Source organism: Bombus huntii, chromosome 8 (genome assembly GCF_024542735.1).
Source record: "Bombus huntii isolate Logan2020A chromosome 8, iyBomHunt1.1, whole genome shotgun sequence".
In the NCBI taxonomy this organism is placed as follows: Eukaryota; Metazoa; Arthropoda; class Insecta; order Hymenoptera; family Apidae; genus Bombus; species Bombus huntii.
The window spans coordinates 704,940-727,863 of record NC_066245.1 but is presented as its reverse complement, the minus strand read 5'-3'; the positions used below and the strand labels follow the sequence as shown (position 1 = coordinate 727,863).

At 37.2% G+C, this 22,924-nt stretch overlaps 1 protein-coding gene across 3 annotated transcripts in view; it reads right to left on the bottom strand.

Annotated features, from left to right (window-relative positions):
- Window positions 1–22,924, bottom strand: part of LOC126868893 (semaphorin-1A-like) — a 382,771-nt gene that overhangs the window by 51,568 nt on the left and 308,279 nt on the right. For all 3 annotated transcript variants that reach the window (XM_050624865.1, XM_050624867.1, XM_050624866.1), the window contains exon 6: window positions 15,890–15,977. In XM_050624865.1, the coding sequence (XP_050480822.1) occupies window positions 15,890–15,977 (88 nt within the window). The remainder of the gene's footprint in view (window positions 1–15,889; window positions 15,978–22,924) is intronic.

Sequence of the window (22,924 nt, the reverse complement as noted above, 5' to 3'; positions counted from 1 at the left end):
ACTTAGTTTGAATTCTAAGTGTAACCTTAGTGTTTCTTTACTTCTATTTCGGCAATTAAGATCCACAATTCTCAACACGGTTATTTTATTTAATCGCGTCGTTTTCTATTAAACTATTGCATTGTTTACTAACGGTTATGCGTCAAGGCTGGCAAACAGTCGGACTATAAATTTGAACGTTTGCCCGTTGGGTATATGATATGCGTAATCTAATAGTTATCGAATGATCGATTATTGGTTAGGACGGCAGAACGTTGCTACAACGTTGCTGCAATGTTGCTACGGGCATCGTAAAATCCCTTTGTGTTTTATTCAACTCGCTACGCACGCGGAATGTGACTAGTCGTCATCTGGCAAATACCTATTCCGACCATTAGGTTTTATTCAGATCAGTTTACCGTTTGATCATCAAGGGTTTGCACAGCGGATGGATATTTATCCTGTTAATGGAACAGCCTTGGATTCGATTATCAATTTCGTACGCGTCTGTTTTCAATTAAAACCATCTTCCTCGATAGCAAGCTACGGTTATTCCTGAAATTTTTCAGAAACGTTTAATATAAAAGAGACGACACTGTCTCGACGAGTATGTAGCGGACAATGTTGTAGCAAACTCCGCATAGGAACGAATTTTGGCGGTACCTTGAACAAGATGCCACTGCCTGTTCTTGTTCGTTACTCTGTGCCCTTTGTAAATTAACAAGGAAATAATATCCTTGATGCGTCAAGGGAGTCCGTGGAGCCGACAAAGCCAACGGGAGTTCCTTTGCCAAAACGGTGAGGACCAACTCGTTCGTTTAATATTTACGAAACAACATAAATATTTACCATGGTTGTGTGGTAGTGAGATAAAAAATTTGCGTGGCGGTGAGATCAAAAATTTACGTGAATTCTGATCGACCCGGGACGGGAAAAGTCTGGTTCATGATTGAAAAGGAAGCTTTAACCGAGAGATCAAGCCGAGGGACTCTTTGCCTTTTAAATCGGATTCCAGCCAAGTCTCGAATGAACTTTCGCGTCAAGTTTGTCCAAGATTTCCAGGATTAACCACACCCCTATTAAACGATTCGACGACCGATACACCGTATCAGAAAGAGACTACAGCTGATTAAGGTTAAACAGAATCTGATAGAAGATTTACGAACAGACAAAAAGTTCTTCGCTCTAATCTAAACCAGCGAACCTCACCACCGTTTTTTGGTTTAGATCGAATAATCTCGCGCAAACATTACCTTCCGCGTTTAATGCATATACTTTTGCCTACCTTTTACTTCGTAACTTTTACATTCTTTATTTTATCACATTATACATTTATACTATTCATATTGGAATTTTATAAGATATTTAGTGATTCGCGTGGTTTAGCCAGCAAGCGATAATAATTTTGCCAGGGAAAGCATGTTTTTAACTATCGTCAAGTTAAATATTCTTTCGAAGACGACCAGTTGAAATTTAACTTTAAAGTCGATGATATTTTATTCTCAACTGTCTCTGTCATTCTCGATGATCTGTCATTTACCGTACGATACTTTTAATAACCGCGCGTGTAACATTTTATTATTCGATTAAATTCGAACACCTCGGCAAACGAATAATATTAAAACACGTCTAATGCATATTTCACGCTTTCGTTTTCAAAATTAAAGATCGAAAGAAAATCAAAACTAAATGATATTCCAATTTGCGTTTATCACGTCCGATTCATAATTTGCTCCATACGCGAAACTCCGTGTTATCGTCGACGATACAATCGAAATATCCGAAAATTCGAATCTAACTCAATCTGTACATCCTTCTTCTACGTATAATACAATTAATAATCGAATGTTACTATCTACCACGCTAAAATCCACTTCTAGCACGCACCTTCCGTTCTCTAATTAACGATCAATCAAAATGTTTCCCGAAATCCCAAACGGCAGAGAGAAGCTTGATTTATGACACAGGAAAACGGCTGACAAATATTTCCCCATGTATTACAATGTGGCCGAGACCACTTTATCGGACCATATACCAATTTCTATAGCACAGTGCTATTTATCCACCAGGTATATCGATCTTGCTTGCATTTCAAACCTTGTTTTGTCGCAAAACGATAATTCCATGGCCTATTCTTCGATATATCGCGTCATTGATGCAATTAATCCAAGGCAATAACTTTGATGCTGGGAATCGCAGTCTCTAAACCTTCTCCACCTACCTGCCATTATTTTTCTCTCGTTAATTAATGGAACTTGCCTATTCAACCTAAACGATAACACGTGTTTTCTTCGTACACCGTAATCGAATTTTTGCAATTAGAAAATTGAAAACTTTTTCGCGGTAAGCTTCCCTCTAACGATGTTTTGTTACGACTCGTGGTTCAACTTTTTGAATTTCATTTCTTATGTTTTTCGTATGCTCGTGAGAATTTCGATCAAACGTTTGTCAGGCAATCATATATTCAATCGTTTTATGATTCGAACAACGACACGAGAAAGCATAGATGTGGATCGGCAAAATTAATTCTCTTTTGTAACAATTTTGTAAATGGATTAGATCTTTTTTTTTTGGCGCAAGTTTCATTTCTGTTCACGCTTAATATCGATACCGATACGTAGATATCACTTGAATTCCTCCTTTCTGTCTGTTTGAACGAGAGGGGATTCAACGATGTTGCGGATTCTGGGAATGTGCAATAAATAATTTATTTCTGTATTCGATATTTGACTGGTCTTTACTATGAAAAAAATTTCAATTGTAACACGTAATAATATTTAATATTTCTTATCGTAATATGAAACTCCTATTATGTCACTAACTATTCTCCTTTTTATTTTATTTGAGTATCTATTGTCCTTCCTCGCTTAGTGGAAACTCCTACGTTTCCGGTTAATGTCGTGGCTTACCCGTGACCTACATAGCATGAAATGTGATAATTACTAACACGATGTCAGTTATATGAATTAATTGCGAGTTATGTGCATGTAATTGTCCAATTTGTCAAGGACGCGTACAACTCTGCGATGATATGTGTTTTCGAAAAGTTAGTATAACGTCTTTATCTTCTGCAAGTACACTGAATTAATTAGTTAAACATTAATTTTCCTTTATTTAATAACTTGCAATAATTTATTCGAATTAAACTGCGTTTTAAATGATCGAAGAATTAAGTTTGTAAGCATCAAGGATATAATTACAATCTTCACACTTGTTTTATATATCGTACAAACAAATATTAGATTCTTCCTAATAGGAAAAATTTGCAATTTTTAATTGTTTCTAACTTTGTGTGCATCCTGTTACAGATTCTTCAGTTACATCGTTGAAAATTAACACACAGAATCTCTTCTCTTCGATAAAGAAAAGCGCCCTTCTGCCAGCAAATTTTACAAAAGAATTACGTGGATATCGATAATACGTTCATGACAAGTTCTTTACAGCGAAATTATATTCGATATACAGGGTGATTGGTAACTAGTGGTACAAGCGGAAAGGGGGTGATTCTACGCGAAAAAAGAAGTCGAAAATATAGAATAAAAACTTTTTTTTAAATTTTTCCATCGAGACAACGATCTACAGTGAGATCCGTTATAACGTACCGCACGCGTACCGAGCGAAAATTCAAAGTCGATTTTCTCGAAAACAAACCCTCGAACGAAAAATTTTCATTCCACATTTTCGACTTCTTTTTTCGCGTAGAATCACCTCCTTTCCGCTTGTACCACCAGTTACCAACCACCCTGTATATTTCTATATACGCGGTTCGATTATTTTGTATAACATAAGCATTCGCTAATAAGTTGGTAGAAAATATAATTCATATACGTATTTACGAATAACTATAATTTCAGAAATAAATGTAAATGTCCTATTACGCATATAACGTATTTCACAGGATTACCGAACAACCGCGTTCTAAACAATCTCTTAATTGTTTCAAATTACATACATATTTTATGTGGCTGCGATAGATTATCTCAGGGAAATGTATTTCACTGAATGCATCCTGGCGTACCAACAACACGATTCAGCGATCGCTCATTGCTGTTTTTACATTAGCTGAGTAATCGTGTTGCACATTCGAACGGCACGCATCACACGTAAGTTACTCGAGGTACAATCAATCGGATCATTGGTTTCAGAGGTCTCTTCTTTGTTTGAAGAGTCGGCCGCCGTTTCTCCTTGCGAGCGTACCACTACCGAGGCGATTAAAACGTACCAGTAACACGAGAGCGTGCATGGTGAATATTTATGATTCCGTTAACATGTTCGCGCGGAACTTGATTTATGAAGGCCCATTGCACGCGTCATTCATCAACGTGTTTGCGATAACGAGAGCCGGGGAACCCGCGAATCGTATCTTCCTGCTTACGCGCGTTTTTACATCGTTTGATGTTGATACCCGTACAACTTCATCGACGACCAACAGACGGCTTGGTCAGATATCGATGCACCGAAATCGATATTCGCCACGGACAAACGCGTCGTTCGTGTATAATAGCCGCGAGATTGATATGACACGAAGAGAAAAGAAAAAAAAAAAAAAGAAAAGGGAAAGAGGCAGGGGTAAGAGGGAGAAAGAGGAGAGAATACAACTTGCACGCCGTTATGACATCTGACGCAGCGAGGCAGATATTCGGTGGAAAGGCTGACTGTCAAAAGTACAGATCTCTGCTCTAATAAATTTCTCGTTTTCGATTTCCGAAACGATTTCTTGCGCGTCGACCTTGTACGCCGGAAGTTTTCAGCCGCAACGAAAATCCAAGCATGTTTCACCGTATGAACGCAACGCGAAGGAGCAGAAGCTATCGCGTATGTAGTACGTGATCGAAGTGCGATCTAACGTTCCACTATATTTCCAACAGTTTCCGACGTATGGAGTAAAAAGATGAAAACGACAGGCAACAGACAGGAAAAGTATCGGTTACGACGTTATAAAACGTGCTTGGACCCTGTTCGTCTTCTATTCTCTTTTGTCACGAAGCCGAGATAGCGTTCGTCTTGGCATGCAAACTCTTTTCCTTCCTCATCTTCGTCTCTGATCGATCACGTTCCATTCGTGCGATAATTTTTATTAATTTTCAACGTGAAACTTTTTGTCAGTCAAATCGATCAGACATTCGTAGAATATGATGTATTTATCGCGGACGACGGGGTTTTGTTGTCTATCAGGTTTCGGGATATCGATGTATTGGGTTGGCAACTATGTGATTGCCGATTTTGCCATTAGGTGTTACTGATAAAATCCGCAATCACTTAGTTGCCAACCCAATACTTGCCTCAGCACGTGGAATAAAGGTAATATTTTGTTCGGAACAAAAAGCCTGATTACGAAAAATGTTCGATAATATGCTATCGTAAATATCGATCTATAATACGTATTTATACGTAAATATTCCATACGAAAATCTTTTTTTTACATCCTAAAATCTGTACAATTTGTCCAGACAGAAAATTTCATAAATTGGTATATATTAGGTCGTCAGAAAAGTTTCTTTCGTTTTATAAGAAAATAATGGATGCACATTTTCTGTTTTATATTATTTTGTCAAACTACGCATCATCCATTTTGTTCTCTCAAAATAAAGATCACAACGTTCGACAAATTAAGTTTCATGTTTGTATAATGATACATCGTCGTAAAAGACGTGTCCGTAAAAGAAAGACACTTTTCGGACGAGATAATAATAGCGTATGTATCTGGAAGACGTCTGTAACGAACGTATATTTCATTTTCTAACGTTGTATTACAATTTAACATTTATACAGTTCCCTCTGATCTAATACTTTTCTCAAGCAACGTTCAGAAAAATCTGACTATTCATTGATACTATTCGCCTATTGAAGATTTAATGGACGTTCTTGACTCGTCGAGTTCAGGTTTTGAGGAAACGAATGATTTCAAATTAAAATAGCGCGAAACACGGCGCGAACAGCGTCGTCCATCCCCTTTTCTTTCTCTTGGTTTTAATATATATATTAAAGGGATTATAACCGAGGGATTCTACCGAACTTTGAACAACTATGGCCGCTACTGTTGGAGTTTTCGGCCTCCTACTTTCCACCCTTGACGCTCGAACAGCGAGGGCAATCGCGAATTTCTAATGAAACGTTGCTCGTCGAAATTGTACGCTTACGTCGAAATGCGGCGTTGATTATCATTTACAAGATAAAGAGATATTACGCACCGATACAGAAATTATTACAAATATCGCGTATAAGTTGTCGGTATATTCGCTTATTTCGCAAAATGGCATATTTTACCGTTTATTTCACACGTGTACACTTGTACCCTAATGTTTCAGAATGAGTTTTATCGGAAGATAGAACGCGCTATCCGGTTAGTCGTTCCGTGTTTATTTATAATTCGGCGATAATGTCCTTTCTTCTTTTTTTTTTTTTTTTTTTTTTTTTTTTGGCAATTTCGTAGCTTCGAATGACTATAGTTAGCAACGTGCATCGATTAAATCACCGATAACTGCAGTCTATTGTTCGCGCTCGTTTATTTCATTTATTAACAGGCGAAAAACCATCGCTGGACGCGTATGTCCTTTTGATCAAAATGCCAGTTTGTTTATATCGCTTTAATCTAAATCACCTCTTTCAGTTTGGGAAAATAAATCGAATAATGAAAATTTACGCAGAAAATACGTACTCTCCTCCATTCTTGGCTCGTCGTACGAAACTAAACCAGGAAACAGAGACGGCGCAAGCGAGTCCATTTCTCTTCTTTCATATAACACAATGAAATAAGAAAACCTGGTGACAAGCGAACGCTGACGGTGATCGTTTGGTTATGCGGTCAAACGGAGTTTTAGCACGCGTAGGATGACTTCTCTCGCGGTTTGTGATGAAATTAGCGTCACTTTGTGGTCGCCGAGTTTTTCCAACTGTAATTTTCGAATTTATCTGCTATTTACCGTTTCTAGAACGTTTGAAATTTACGTCATATCAAGATTACGTTGAACGCGTCATGTTCGGTCGGTTCCTCAACTCGCGTTCTAAATACCGTATTCTTTATTGAAAATAACGATGTTGGTGATTTTCATTGGAAAAACAGATTAAAAATACGTCGGTTAGATAAGAGTTGGAAAAAAGAAATCACTCGATAGTCGAGTTAATTGAACGTCTATTTTCGGGATAAGCTTCGCGGAAGAAATTAGGATACGTTGGTGGAATATTGGACGAAGTTTAATAAACGTCGTTATATCGTCGTTTTATGAAATGAACTGAAGCGATAGCTTACGATTAAAAAATGATATCGCCGTGCTTGGTGTAGCAAGTTTAAAAAATGAAATATCTAAATTACGTTGACACGGATAGACAAATTATCTGACTCTGCATAATCCATAATTTACACGCTGTGTACTCGAGTCTGGGGACTATTTCTAACGAAAGTTACCTCTCACCTTGTAGAGAAAGTCTGCATTTGCAATTTATACCTTGAAAATAGCTTCGGTTTATCATATTTTCCAACAATCCTATATAAAGAGCGATCCATCAAAATCAGGACATCTAATTATCTTCTTTGTTGCTAAAAATACAAGAAAACATTGTAGGCGAAAGTTGGCAGTTCCGTACGGCGTCGAATGAGGTTTAGCGATAATCTTTTTTAAAAGTAATTTTTCTTCCAGCCAATCAAGATTACCTGTATCTCTCTAAGTGAAACCATACGTCTTTTCCTGTGTAATAGTACAGATTTTTTGAGAGCAAATCCATCATCGTACATCGTATATTCATAAATCAGTTCGCTCTATCACCGTACATGAAAATGTAGTAATAAATATACAGTATTCCTCTAAAAATATTATAACAAAATCCATGTTAACACGTTATTAACTGGAATATTCATCGCAGTGTAATTAACCAAAGTACATAAAAATAATATAGAAGAACGACAACGTTAATTAATTAACATAATAAATCACCAATATGAAAAGTAGCTTCGTCCAAAGCGATAGCTACTAGCCTCGACCACGAATCACCAGAAAAATCTTCAAAATTTATTAAATGTTAAATAATATTGTACAATAGCGTTCGTTTCGCTAAACGTACACGTATCTCAAGATTTTTCTTTTATCATCTAAATCCCACTATCATCTCGTATCTCGGACGCGACATTATTTTAAGATAGTTGAGATTTCCTAGAAATATATATGATTATGCGAGTTACCATATACATATTCAAATTGTTTAATAACGTGTTTGCACGTACACGTGTATGTAGAAAACCGCAAATGGAACATGAGGACAAAAATTGAAGGTAATTCCATACAGTTTCGTAGAATTTGCATTTTCCTTCCTATCTTCGATTTTCTCATTGATACGAGAACGATGTTTAAAGCGACCGTAGGAAAACAGAGCACAGGGCATATAGCAGGGAAATTTTCGAAGGGTAATTTAATAATCTCAGAAGACGTTGGCCTGTGAAGAGGATGGAAAAATTCGCGGGTATCCCGCGTGACGAACTACGTATCGTGCGACGATGATACAACCGCGTCACGCTTCTGCATATTTCTTTGTCGTACATTGTGGCTGAATTACACTGGGCTCCGTATCTTTTCTTTTTCTGGAGTAGGTCGCCTAACATGCGATTCAGTCACGCAAGCTAGTTTTATGTGCGCCAGCCTCCGCCTATCGCGTTGGTTAAATGCAAAAATTAAGATGTATTACTTGTAAACAAGATATACACGATACAGAACTATCGAAACGAAAACTAGCATTAGGCTATTATCCGCGTCCAGGGACTTTAGATATCTTTTCCTTTGTATCTGTAGTTACTGTGAAGTTGTATTTTACAGGTTCGGTGGCTGGTCGTTTACCTATCGCGTACGAACGAAAGAGCGCGCGGTTAAGAATACCTTAATCTTAAAAATTAGATTGAAACAGGTAAAAAAAAAAAAAAAAAAAAAAAGGCAGTGGAAAAACTTTTAGTCTAGTAGACTCGAGCGCTTTACAAAATATCATCGCGTCTCTCGGCGGAAGTTCGCGGTCCTCCGGTTTAAAGCGACGCTTTCTAGGCTTTTCGGAATTTTCCACGCGAAAACTCGTAATTGTTGGCCGTGAATAACTTCGTTACCGTGAAAACTTCACTTACATTTGGAATAATATTTAAATTTGCCGCTCGCGCTTGCCGTTTGCACGCGATTCGAATGGGTTGAAAAAATAGTGCAATTTTCATTAAACGTACCAGGTCGTTTCACATCTACAAGAGTCATCTATTCCGTTTGTGAAATTTCATCTATGTATTTATGCTATGGGCAAACAGCTGAGATTCGAACAACGTATTTATCCTAAGAATCCGATGCAAGGTAGTACGAGAGTAATTTTTGTCTAAACTTCTCATAGCTCCAGGAAACTATATCTACGTGCCACCTGTATTTACGTAGAGGATTTCGTTATAAATTTTTAAATCTTTACAAACATGTTGGTATAATACATTGTAGATGTTAGATATATTTCTCTACCGAGTTTAATCTCGTCCAAAATTTGTTCAAATTAAAGATTTTGTCACTTGGAAGACTTTTCCTTCAAACTCCTCCTCGTATACGGCTTGAAAATATCGAAATCGTGGACAATTTTCTAGAAAACAAAAGATCGTATCATATCATATAGATTTCGTTCGTTGAAAGTCTAATTCATTGAACGCGATATACATTATCGATTGTTATATCGTTTGTATTGGGTTGGCAACTAAGTGATTGTGGATTTTGTCATTAGGTGGTCATGACAAATTGACAATATTGTCGTTGTATAGAATACAAGATACATGATGTTTCTGCATATTTTGCATTAACGATACTACCGAAAGTATGCATACTCTACACGTACGTACGTGCTACCTGGTTTATTTATCACAAACGTTCGTTTTTGGTTAATGCCTAACATACAAATTGCTTTTGCATTTCCCTTCTAATTTTCTTCGTTATTTTCATATCGCTCGTAACTCACGATCACATGTATTCTCGTATCTCTTATCATAGTGTACAACATGACACGATTCCTTTTTCCACCGGTATATTTACAACATTTTTACAGAAACTAACAAATTGCAAGTATTTAGTATACGCAAGTAACAAAATTATATTATCCATCAAGTTAACGAAGTTGGTATAATTCTGATCATTTTCGGATGGTAATATTAATAGCGATATACGTTGCACCGATTCGTATTTCCTTTCGTGTTCGATTTTTCCCGGGAGACAACATCCTTGTAAATAATCCTCAATCACTATGTTGCATGTACATGCTCGTTCATACGTACTAAGACTGCTGCTGGCTTCATACAAAACGTGATAATTGAGCCAGATGATCAAGGAAACGATTAATTGATCGGCATTTTGTATTCCTGTGAGATAAGGGCACTAAACACACGGCAAGAACATTGCTTTAATATTTTAGATTTGGCTGACATAGGTTCCTGGATTTTATTATAAGGAAATCACAGTGAGCAGATATCCAGAAAAGATTTTACGTTTCAATTAGCAGATGAACTTGCCGCTGACAATGAAAAATCACGATAGAACAAAGAGCATCTGAAATCCAAAGTACTCAGTCAAAGAACTCACCTTATTCGCGCAAATGGTGTCAGATAGGGTACTGTAATAATAATAAGATCACCATCATTTGCAATCTTTGTAAAAAATATGTATGCGGAAAATGCACGCAGAAGAACCTTTACGTTTGTGAGAAATGTGACGAATGATAACTTTTGTGCCTAATAATTTAAGTTATATTTGTATTTCATTTATTCTATTACGTTTATTACGCTTATTATTATATTATTATATTATACTTCTTGTATTTACCAAAGGAAATTTATTTTAATATTCTAGTTATCAAAGATTTTGGTACTATTATTGTACTTATTGTTATTATTATAGTCGTTATTATATAGTTTTCATGATCTCACAACATGGAGTTCCTTTTGTAAGATAATAATAAATCAATAAATATAAAAATATTCTACTACTACGTATTTTTTAAAATCATTTCGAATGGTTTTGCTAGAGATAGCTACGTCTCAAATGTCGGTAGTTCTAGTGTTAAAAAATCGAGGCTCTTTGCTTGTGGTTGAAATAACGGCGGCTGGTGGAATCGAGGTAATCGCGTAGGTTAATTTTACAGGCATAAAGTAAGATATATTTCAGGAAAGAAAATGGAAACTCTGAAGCTGCGTTCGTGACTGTCTTCGTATGTCTACAAACAGGACTTACCGCGTACGAACTACAAAGCATCGTAGCATAAGACAGCAGAGATAAAGTAGATTTTGCAGCCGCGTTTTAAAGAAACGTTGTTACGGTTAAAAAGAAACTTACGTCCAGAGAACGTAGCTTGATAAATCTAATGAATTCGGCTCATCTTTTTCACCATTTTCCTATGTTTCTTTATAAAAGCCTCACAGTCAGCGACTTCTTCGTACGTGTTCGTTCGTGACATGACTTTCACGCAAGATATCGATATGCCACGAACGATGTAACCACATTGTACTTCCGCATATTTCTCCTTTGTTGAAGCTCATTGACGCCACATGTTCGATATGGCCGACACATTCGCATACACGTTTGCCTTATTAACGATAGGAAAGACTGAACGCGTAAATAACGCAATCTCTTCTACCGTAGTATCTTCTATTATAATATCTACTATAATAACTTCCAAGTAAGACTGGGTATTTTTCGAACCGAATTTGTTCGATTATTACTAATATTTGTTATTACTTATAATTATAAATACTCATATATATGATTATTTATTAATTACAATTATTACTATCAATCTCGTATTTTTTATATAACATTCTATTCACAAGATCTAGGGAAGATATTATTAGGTTGTCCGAACAGTTTCTTTCGTTTTATAAGGAAACAATAGACGCACAATGTTTTTTGTTTTATATTAATTTATTGAATTATGCACGAACGTAATAATAGAAATAGAACGAACTGGAGTACACCTAATACAATAAAATAATATATAATAAACAGATAATAATATACAATAAAACAGAAATTATTGCTTATCTATTATCACCTTATGGAACGAAAAAAACGTTTCGCACAACCTTACATAATTTTATAAGCGAATTACGCACAACCTATGCCATGAGATATCGTTTGATAACGAAACCGAAGAATCAGGCTGTTAAGATTTGTATCGGCACATGAGCTACTGGACAATTCGAATCATCTCAGCAAATATTGTCGGTATACTAATTTATTTAATTGTTTTAAGTATATTTGAGTGTTTCAACAACGAGCAATCTCGTCTAATAAATTTCACGATCAAACATCCTCTACACAAGTTCTCTACAGATTTATCGTCGTTTAAAGGAGAGATATCTTCGGCTCTGGAATAAAACTACGAAAATAACGCGCTGTATTTTTATGCGATGTTTAACATAAAAGTTTCTCTTTTTCCTGTGTGTATGATATATCAAACAGAAAAAGTAACTACGGGATTTAGAGAAATATCGGGAATAACAAGCGAACAGCAAGAAAAAAGGGATAATCGCGGTATTTGTTACGCTCTGAAAACTCAGTTACAGTCGCGATCGCGCTCCGACGAGAACGAATCGTTGTAGATTCGCAAAATGTAGGCAGCGTCGAGACGCGTTATTTATTCACAGCGATAAGAACAGTTCGTTTAGCATAAATTAACCGAACGCGGGCTACGCAACTTGTTAAACAAAACGGTGGTAGCGCGTGATGGACGGCTGTCGATTACGTCCAAGCGTCACATACGCGTATTATGCATTTCTGTGTTGTTCAAATAACTTTGTCAAAAATTCTGCGTCTTTTTATTTCTCTTAACTTAATTGTCACTCCAAATGCCAATCGCTATATGCGAGTCTTCTTATTAAAATTGTTTATTATAATTGATTAAAATTATTATCGGATTAATTCAATCGATTACGTAACGTCGAGGATTCGCTGGAGAACAAGGATTCTTGGCGTTTAGAAATTAACGAAGAATATTTTTATGCCAGCTTCGCTACAGAGAATATCCAGCTTAAACGAAAGATAAGAATCGTATTAATATTAACAACTTCCACCATATTGGGAAAACTATCGAGCTGTTGGGAAGCTCATGACGAGATTTAAGCAGAAGTTAAAGTACATTTCTGTAGAATTACTACTTTATCAAGTAATATATATTTTGTTCAAATATTCATTGTGTCTGCTTCTCGGAAAGGATATCGGCAAAAGTCGAGGAAAATTTGCACGTCAACAAAAATTCGGTTCCCCGAGTTTCGAAATAAATGATAGGATTTCCTTGTAACAAGGTTAATTAAAGAATCACTGTTAGGAAAATATTCCAATCGACGCAGAAGAATTCTCTTTGAACGATTTAATAATAAATTACATTTCATTTCAGTTCGTTTTACACGCGTTATACCACCTACGTCATGGCATGAACACATTCTCGAATCAGATGCATCGTTTCTGCGGTAATGAAGCAATGAGCAATCCTCTTTTCCAATAAAACACTGCTTACGTAAAATCGCCGATTATTTCTATCGCATACCTACTCGTTTAACGCAATTTTTATTTCCGTCCTTTCGTGCATTATAAGCAAAATACATATCTCTTTCACCAACTTCAAAATCATTAAAGCTAATAAGAGTTATTAAACATTTTCTTTTATACTCGATATGTCTGTGCTTCGGTGAAACTCGCTTTTAACCACGATTTCCATACCGTACTTTAACCATGACGCTATATCTGCCGATAAGACCCGACGTTCATAATCACGCGAAAAATCCGTAAAGCAGAGCGTTGTAGACCATTTCGTAAACGATCGTACGCTGTTTCAGAGAAATTCGGTGTGACGGCAGAGATGACGAGTCCAGCGTGTTTATCAAACTCGCGAAGAGGCAGCGTGTTGTTGCATGTACCGCGTGGCAGCAGCGGGTTTCACGCGTACACGTGTCAAAAGCCAGAAGTGATTCGTGACTCGGTCACTGTGCTCCATCCACGTATTTATACGTATGTATGCGCGTGTAGAGCGACGAGTCATTCGAAAGAGAAAGAGAGAGAGAGAGAGAGAGAGAGAGCAACCGTGGCTCTTTGCTTCCGTCGTCAAAGCCATGCGACCGTCCGCTTCTCAAATCAGCGACTACGTGTTTCGTTAAATATGCAATCGGTAATCAGAAAGTTTTGCAGCAATTTTTGCCTATGCACTACCAGGCAAAAACGTTTTGTTGGCCTCGTAACGCGTCACGTCGAGTGATTTTTCTAAAAGCAAACGATTTTTCTAAAATATATTTTCGAGAACAAAATTACTTTGTACGTCACCGTGTACAGTTTCCCATAGTTTCTCTCGTTCGTAGTAAAATAATTACAATAAAAATCGTAATAACCATGGAATTTCGAAATGTCGTAGACGCTCGATCGTCTCTCAGGTCGTAGAGTAAGTATCGCGAGAAAGATACTTATTTATACAGCGAGCGAACTGCAACTAACACGATTCGACAGAATATATAGCTATTCGATGGTAGAATTGAATTTTCTTTAAACGAGATCCTTAGGGTTCTTGTAGTTAAAATTGTTAGAGGTTTACGGGTGTAAACCCTATACCCTTTTGGAACACTGTTCCCAAGTTTCGCCAGTATCGTAGCTAACTTCGTTAGGCATCCAAGAGATCTTATACATTATACAGTATCGGCGAATTCTCAGAGTCCTGATGAAACTAACAATAAGTACGATGCTGACGAAACATCGAAACATTCTTCTCAAAGAACACGCTTCACACTCGGAGGACTCTGTCATCGTCTGAAATCCTTGGCTGAACAACCTTCGACTTCTTTAACCGTTTGCGAAACAGACAGTTCGAAGGGAAGCTAAGCGTTTGACGAACATTTATCCACACCGATAAAATCAAAAGTTTGTTACTTTTTATCTCTCGTACATCGTTAACTCTCATCTTTGTTACGATACTAGGCATTTGATTTTGATTTGCTTTGGTTTGCAGCTGTTAGGTAGATGATACATTTACACTGTACATGTGAATGCGGTGTGTATGCGTCAGAGGATGTTCAGGTCTTAGTTGAAACAAAAGACTGTTGGTAGCTGTTAGAAGCATCTAGAATAATCTGTTTGACAACAAGCGTGCGTGTAAGAAAGTTATCGAGGTCTTCAGATGTTGTGTGCGAATAAAGCAATTAATTTATTATACCTCAACAGGAGCAAACGATAGGATCAACGTACAGGTATGGAGAGATTTTTCATTGAAATTCTCACAGAGTAGACGACATACTAAACTGAGCCTAGAAAAGCATAGTTCTAATATCGGCGATACGATAATCTTTTTAATTCGGTAGACGTTTAGAAAGGCGATGTATGCCTTCTCGTACGAAACGCGATTCAACGGAAAGAAAGTTACCTACTTTGCCGTAAGCTCTTGAAATTCCCAGAAGAACAAACTCCTTTAAAACGTGCCCCCCTTTTATGCATAAAAAGGTATTTTCTTATCGTTCTCCGTGATCGCGAAACCCAGCGAAATTGTTACGCAAAACGATCGTATCGTCGCACGGCAACCCTAAAATAGTTCAACCGTTCCCTTCTCGGACAACTGCTGATTTCCATATTCATTTTCGATGCTAACCTTCGTTTCTCGTCGTTCGCTTGCCTCTACCATCATTTTCCATGAATCGTTCCCGGTAAACTTATAGACGTTTTGTCAAAATTCTTGTTACGCTTTGCAAAACCCTTGAAATTCTCGAATAAGCTCGAAAGAATCTACATACCGTAGAAGGCACATTACGTAGGCAGATCCGTAAAATAAATTCCATTGCTAGATAACAATACGACAAGGATTTTCCGCAACCACCTATCGCATTTCATTTTTATTTTTACGCGATATTTCACTGCAAATAAATAAGAAGATATATTTGATTCTAACTCACCGACGAACACCGCAGTGCTGTTGTGCCGTGGATCGTAAGGGCACAGTCCCAGCCCATCCATATCGCTTTCCTGCGCGTACGCTCCATCCTGAAACACGAATCGCAAGTATCAACGTTAGAAATCGCGTGAGAAACTCGCACCTTTTCGTTCGGTGGTCAACAATCGTATTTCGCGGTAGTTAACAGCGTTGCATGTGCGCCAACTTCTACGACGACTTAACGTCTTGATCGCTTCATTAACTTCCACTAGCCGCTCCAAACACCTTTTTTTCCCTTGTAATTACAGAAACGTTCGCGATGAACGTTACGGATCAGCGTTTTTATTACATTTTACAGATTTTCATAGCCGTTCCATGCTTACGCCGTGATCGGAAGTAAACCGCCAGGAATAGAAAAATGAAGATAGAGGGCGAGTCACGCAATTCCAAGGAATCGTATTTCCTGTTTAGAAAACGACCTTATTTTTCGGCGAGGTGCAGCAACGCGCGTACAATGTTTAGCCGCGGTTCCTGTCTTCCTTCCCTTTCGTTTCTTTTTTTTTTCCGTTTTCTTTTAACGAAGTCGCTCTGTTTTGCATATCAAGAAATTAGGATGCTGGCCCGGAGAAATGAATATTTCATGCAGCATTTCCAACTTCCTAATGAAGCGTAAAGAGCTTGTTTCGTACAGTTTTATTGTTTGTTCGTTAGTTCGTTGGTATGGAATATACAAAAAACAGTGGTTGGTTTTCAAGCTTTCAAAAATACGACTATGTGTTCGACTTTGAACATTTCCTAATTACCTTCGGTTCTTTCGTACACGTTGTTTATTATATTATTAAGGAAAGTTTAATCTATTAACATCGATCCAGTTTTTAGGGAACGCGGGAAGAATCGAAAGGCAGTGCACTTTTGTAGAATTGTTCGCAACGTATACCGCGTAACAACGTTTTAAGAACCGAATTCGATTAAGTTGGAGAAACCAACTTACCAGCTGCCTCGAATTCTATACTATGAGCACAATCGTATTAGTTAACGCCAATTCGATCAATTCGATTCAATGTACCACCTAACTATTAATCGAAGTCGAGCGCACAGTATATGAAGTGTTTCATGTAGTTAACTCTGGTCCAAGCTACATACCTTGGTTAGTACCCCAGGGAAATTTCTTTGACAGAAATTTTCTCCAGTAAAGTGGCCTTTTCCAATCTGATTTCTAATAAAAAAAATCAACCAATAAAGAACGACGATATTCATGTGAAACTCGACTCGACCCTCGTCCTACTTCGTTTTAACGCATAACTCTGTTATTATTCGTACGGTAGAAATATTAATAAAACTTTGCAGAAAGATATCCATCGAGAGAAACGAATCTACAGAGAACACCGCAAAAGGGGAAAGAGAGAAGACAGCGCAAAGATTAAATTTGTTTACCTTTCGCATCCGAATCTTTTTAATTTGAAGGAACAATATCGCGCAATTACAACTTCACGACGCGAATTCCCCCACTGGCTTCAAATTTCACCTTGCAATTTACTCTGTAACTACATTTCTTTCACCATCTCGCTGCCTCGCAAAAGGATGATCTCGTTATGCGCGTTTCTTCTCTAGCGCTAGACCGTTCCTGAACTTTTTGCTATTATAAGGTCGCCTCTTCTTCTAGCGAACGTCGACGAAAGAGAGAATCTTACACTTTTCAAAATTTTCTTTAGATATTTGTCCTTTAACGTTCGTGCACGTTTTGTTATAACGAAACGAAGGTAATTTTCTATAGCTCTTCTCTCATTGAGTTATTGGTTGCCACGAGGAAACGCAACGCGACGCAACGGTGTGCTATTAAACATCAGAAGTTACAATACAATACGACTGCGATTAGAACGAGCAAATAAACGCGAAATATCGCAACGAACATTGGATATTATACGTACAAACGATATTAGCGTTATTTCCACGATAATATACGGAATTATTGTTTGGAATAATTTGTATCTTATTATATTTGCGAAAGCAACGCACAGTTAACACGCGATGACAGTTCACGTTCGAAGAATTCAAACGTTTCCACGTGCCATTTTGGCCGTTGATAGATTTCTAATTTACCTCGGAGCGAATGTTATTTGTTTCTGTGAACGCAGAATGCTGAAAAATCCGCGCGAAATTTTAACTTATCTTCGCGGTGATTCGTGAAAAAACAAATTTTTTTTACACCGTATCGATAACTCTTTGTTCGTGTCCGAGTATCGTGAAAACGTTTAAAATTGATAGGAATGATTTCATTTCGTACAAATATACGATTCGTACCGACGTTTCGCAGATTGCTCTTGTTGAAAATGTTCAAAAATTCTATTCCGAAACATGTAACACTCGATAATTTGATTATGTGAAAATATATTTCAACCCGTGACAGCCAATAAAATTTCAACGCGAATAAGAAGCGTTTATATCATTTAAAGAAGTTATGTTCGTACGAGTAGTCACAGTAGCCTGAAATTGTTAAAAACCTGATAGTTAATAATCTGTTAGAATTGGAAACGTTAGAGTTTTAGGAGTTTCTGGAGTCATAGAATCTAATTCATTCTAATATAAATATAATAAGATTTATGCGTATCATAAGTTAGTCTATACATTGAAGAATCTATGACCGGAATTTCATAGGTTTTCAATGAAATGAAAAACAAGAATTTAGTGCAGATTTGTACGGTTTCGAGTTAGTGTGCGACGTTCCCTTGTCCTTAACACTTTGAATATCACGTTGGTCATTGGTGACCGGAGCGCATGAACTTCTTACAATTGTAAAAACTGTATGAAAATTGACAGTTAGGGTATTTTGAATATAACCGACAAATAGAAGATACTTTGAAATAAAAAGTGCCCCATTGAACAATTAAACATTTTTATTAGAACATCGATAAAAAAAAATGAGAACAAATCTTGCATTTAACGGTGCACTGTGTTAAAACACTTTAAACATAAATGTGGCTCATCGATACAATCTGGACAATAGGTGGTCACCTTTTTGGTCCGATTCTTAGCAATTTTTGATCCTAACTGTGTGACATTTTTTTATAACACTCTCTGCAAAATTTTCCTGCCAGGTACGCTTGCCCTTTCTTCTGCATTTCGTGTTGCAATCTTTGTCGAACAAGTTTATTTGACGGCTCTGGTGAATGGCACTGTGTAAGGTGTATTGCGAGTGCCATTCTAAAATCTGATGTCTTGATTTTTGTTTTTGTTGCTTGTTTATAGAGTATCATCGCGTTTGAAATTGATGTATTTAACAATAACTCTAAAGCTAATTTTATATACCACTTGAGGGTTCTTCCATGTGGTGTAGAATATGCTATCATTTGATCTGATAAATCTACAGCACATTTTCCTCCGTTGTAATCTACCATTACCATTGGTTTATCACAAACATAATTTTCTTCGCGGACCTCTACCATTTCAGCCTAATATCTTCTACACGTTTCAACAATATATTCTGCACGTTTTGCTTACAATAAAATAACGAATGCGAATGGTTTGTTGAAATAAACGAAGCCTTGTCATAATATATCGCTATCAACTGTTACCAAGACGACACGATGGTCACCCGTGACCACCAATAAGATAGGTCCATTGGGGAAGAATGTTGTCGTACATCAGCAATTTATTATTATTTTGCCATTATATACTTTGAATAATAAAAATACTACCATGGCTTCCTGAGTGAAACATGTGATTTCGGTGTGGCAGTCAAAGTGCTAAAACGAATAAAGTACAGTAGCGAATCTTCATCGTCAGTTTTAGTTATATCCTGTATAGATATTATTGTTTCGATGGAGAATGTAATTTCAACATAATTTACACTGTAGAGTAAGAAGAGCGTTTAAGATTGCTCTACAATGTGTTATATTTTTATAGGACTTGAAGGTTCAGGAAAATATAGCACTTGAGAGTACTAGAACAATAGTATCTTGAACATCTATGTTTTAAGAGGTGAAACTGTGCGTCAAAATATGAAAATATCGCGAGCCATCGCTAAATTTGGCAAAGCACTGTCCGATAAAACTCCTAAGCGATAATAAAATCTCCAAATTATTTCGTTAACTTATGCACCATAGCGAAAGTTAAAGAATTACTCGATCGTTTAATCAACGCATTTATTACTTTGACACGAATGATCGCATGTGGAAGTAACTGTTATCTTATTCGAGTATCGTTTTTTCGGATAGTATTCGTAAATAATTGCTTTAATGGAATGCAAGAATAGTAATTGAGAATAGGTAAATGAATATGTAGGAGCTTGTCGAATTCACAACTGCTATTATCGAAATCATACATTCTCAGCATAGAAAACAGGATTATTCTATTATTCATTGCCCGCCTTTCTCTCGGGGAACTATTTTCTCACCGACGTATTTTGCTACCTGACAAGAAGGAATATTTTTTGCTTTAAATATTGAATCGTGCAGCAAATATTTATTCCTCCGAACGATAATCATAAATATTAAATGTTTATTTTCAATTTTTACACGATACATATATGTACTGGGTTGGCAACTGAGAGATTGCAGATTTTGTTATTAGGTGATATTGAAAAAATCCGCAATCACTTAGTTTCCATCCCAATATATATTCCGTTTAATTGATCTATAGATATTAGGTCGTCCGCAAAGTTTCTTTCGTTTTATAAGGAAATAATGGATACACAACATTTTCCGTTTTATATTATTTTATAGAATTACGTATGATCCATTTTGTTCTATCAAAATAAAGATCACAACGTTCGACAGATAAAGTTTCATGTTTGTATAATGATACATCGTTGTAAAAGACGGGTCCTTACTTGGTCCATTATTTAAATTTGCCTATTTGTTATAACGTGGTTTAATATAAATTATCGTTGTATCTATTTTATTATTTATTATTTATAACTACTAAGAACGAATAGCGCTATTTCGTCGATATCATCGAATGATTGGGAACGAATTGTAAAAATCTCATAAAAAACGATTGTAAAGAGATCGAGTCAAATTGTGTACACGAAACAGCTCCAGTCCACTCTCATCGCCCCGTTTCCCAATTCCTCACTTGTACCAATAAGATACACGTGGTCACGTATACGTACACGTAGCCAGCAACTACTACTAATACATGGTCAGAAAAACAAAAAGAAAAAAAAAGAGAAGAATGAGAAAATGGGAAAAATCGCCGACATCCAGTGGCACTGCTTAGCTGCGCACAATCGATACATTGTGTGCACGTGAAGAAGCGTTGTCGAGATTGGCCCGTTTCGCCAAGCGCTTTATTCCCATCTCGCTTCGACCTTTTTCGTATTTGTATTTCCGGTGACGTATACCGAGCACCGGTGAACCGGCGAGTTGAGAGAAAATCCGCACGTTCGGCCAATAATTCGTCCCTTTTGTTGGAAAGGTTGGGATAATTTTGGCGAAAGTCGAACGCTATCGAACTGCTTCGATTGTTTCTTTTACAGTCACGAATCATTCGCGTTGAACATACACGAGCCACGAGTAAACGCATATTTTAGCGAGTATTAGGGTTAGTGAGGAAATTTTGAGAGCATTGCTTAAAAGTCTAAGAAAGTTACCGATTTAACGAATTTCTAATTGATTTTCTATTTGTCCGCTATAATTTAGAGTTTAACGGAATATTTGCACGGACAGACGAAAAGATACGAGGTGGTATGGTGTAATAGGTACTGAAAGTACACTCAAATATGTTCAACAACCAATAACGTTTATTAGACTCTATCACTCGATAACAATGAACGATTAACAACGGTTGAATCACAATTAACAATTAACAACGGTTCAATGACAGTTAACAATTAACAATTAACAACAGTTGACGCTTAACGACAATTAACAACAGCGACGATTGACCGATTTCTCGAAAATAGCCGACTCGTTTTTCTTCACCATTCGCGCTTCGCGGCTCGGGGTAGAATGTCCTTTTTGTTCCAGATTGAAAGGATTCTTTCCTTCGTTGCCCATCGATATCCCCACTAGCGTGCGTTCATTAGATGTGCCGCAGCGGTTGGCGCGTGTATGCTCTTCCGAGAATTCGGCGGAAGAAGCGTGAAGATATCGATGGCACTGTCACGTAAACTTAAGCGTTGGTTGATGAAATAAAATAGCTGAGTCGTAACACAACTATTAATTTTGTTTTAATTAATCTTTATTATGAATTCGGCAATCACAATGTAACACACACTGAATTAACATAAATCACAATTTGCTCCATCCACGTTATGTAAGACTTAGTTACAACGATACGTTAAGTACGCGACTGTTATAAGGGTAGAGACCGGTAAAGATATGTTGACTATTCTAAGGATACAGAATAAGTGAGTTTTCTGGCGATACTATGTCTGAGGAAGGCTAGGGGTGGGTGTGTCTAAGGACACGGGACTATCGGATTTGTTGATGACAATTTTGGTTAAGGAAGTGAGGGCAGTAGACACCGTCTCCGATTGGATAATAAGACGGTTGGTGGACCAGGAAGGGTTTTAGCCGCCCTCGCGAGAAAGTTGCTAACGGAATATACCAGATGTGAAGAAAACCAACTTTCTAGGCTAACACGTGGTAGACAATAAACGTGAAGGGAAATCTAAGACAAGAGATACTCGCTTGGTCCGAAGGACCTTAACTATGAAAATGCCAAGACCCCTGGTGGGTACTTAAGACTATTGAGGGTGCGCACCAAGAATGTGCAAACATCTGGGTGTCATCCTATCCGCGGTGTGTGACCTGGTCTCTGATGTGAATCGACGTTATAGCACATTGGGCACGTCGATGTTGCGCTTTGACGGTGTAGCGCTTTGTATCACGAAAGTTCCGTAACACGTGCCGCCATAGATACATGCGAATTTGTAAGTAGAAGAAAACGTTCAATGGACATTTGTTTTCTTGCTCTGGGCAAAAACGTTCATCCAGCTCGCACACGATAATATACCAATTAATAACATTTATTTATTAATGGTAGATTGTACGTTACTGTGCTACAAACACTTAGTTGGCTCGTAATTTGTAAAATTTACTTATTGAACTTTACT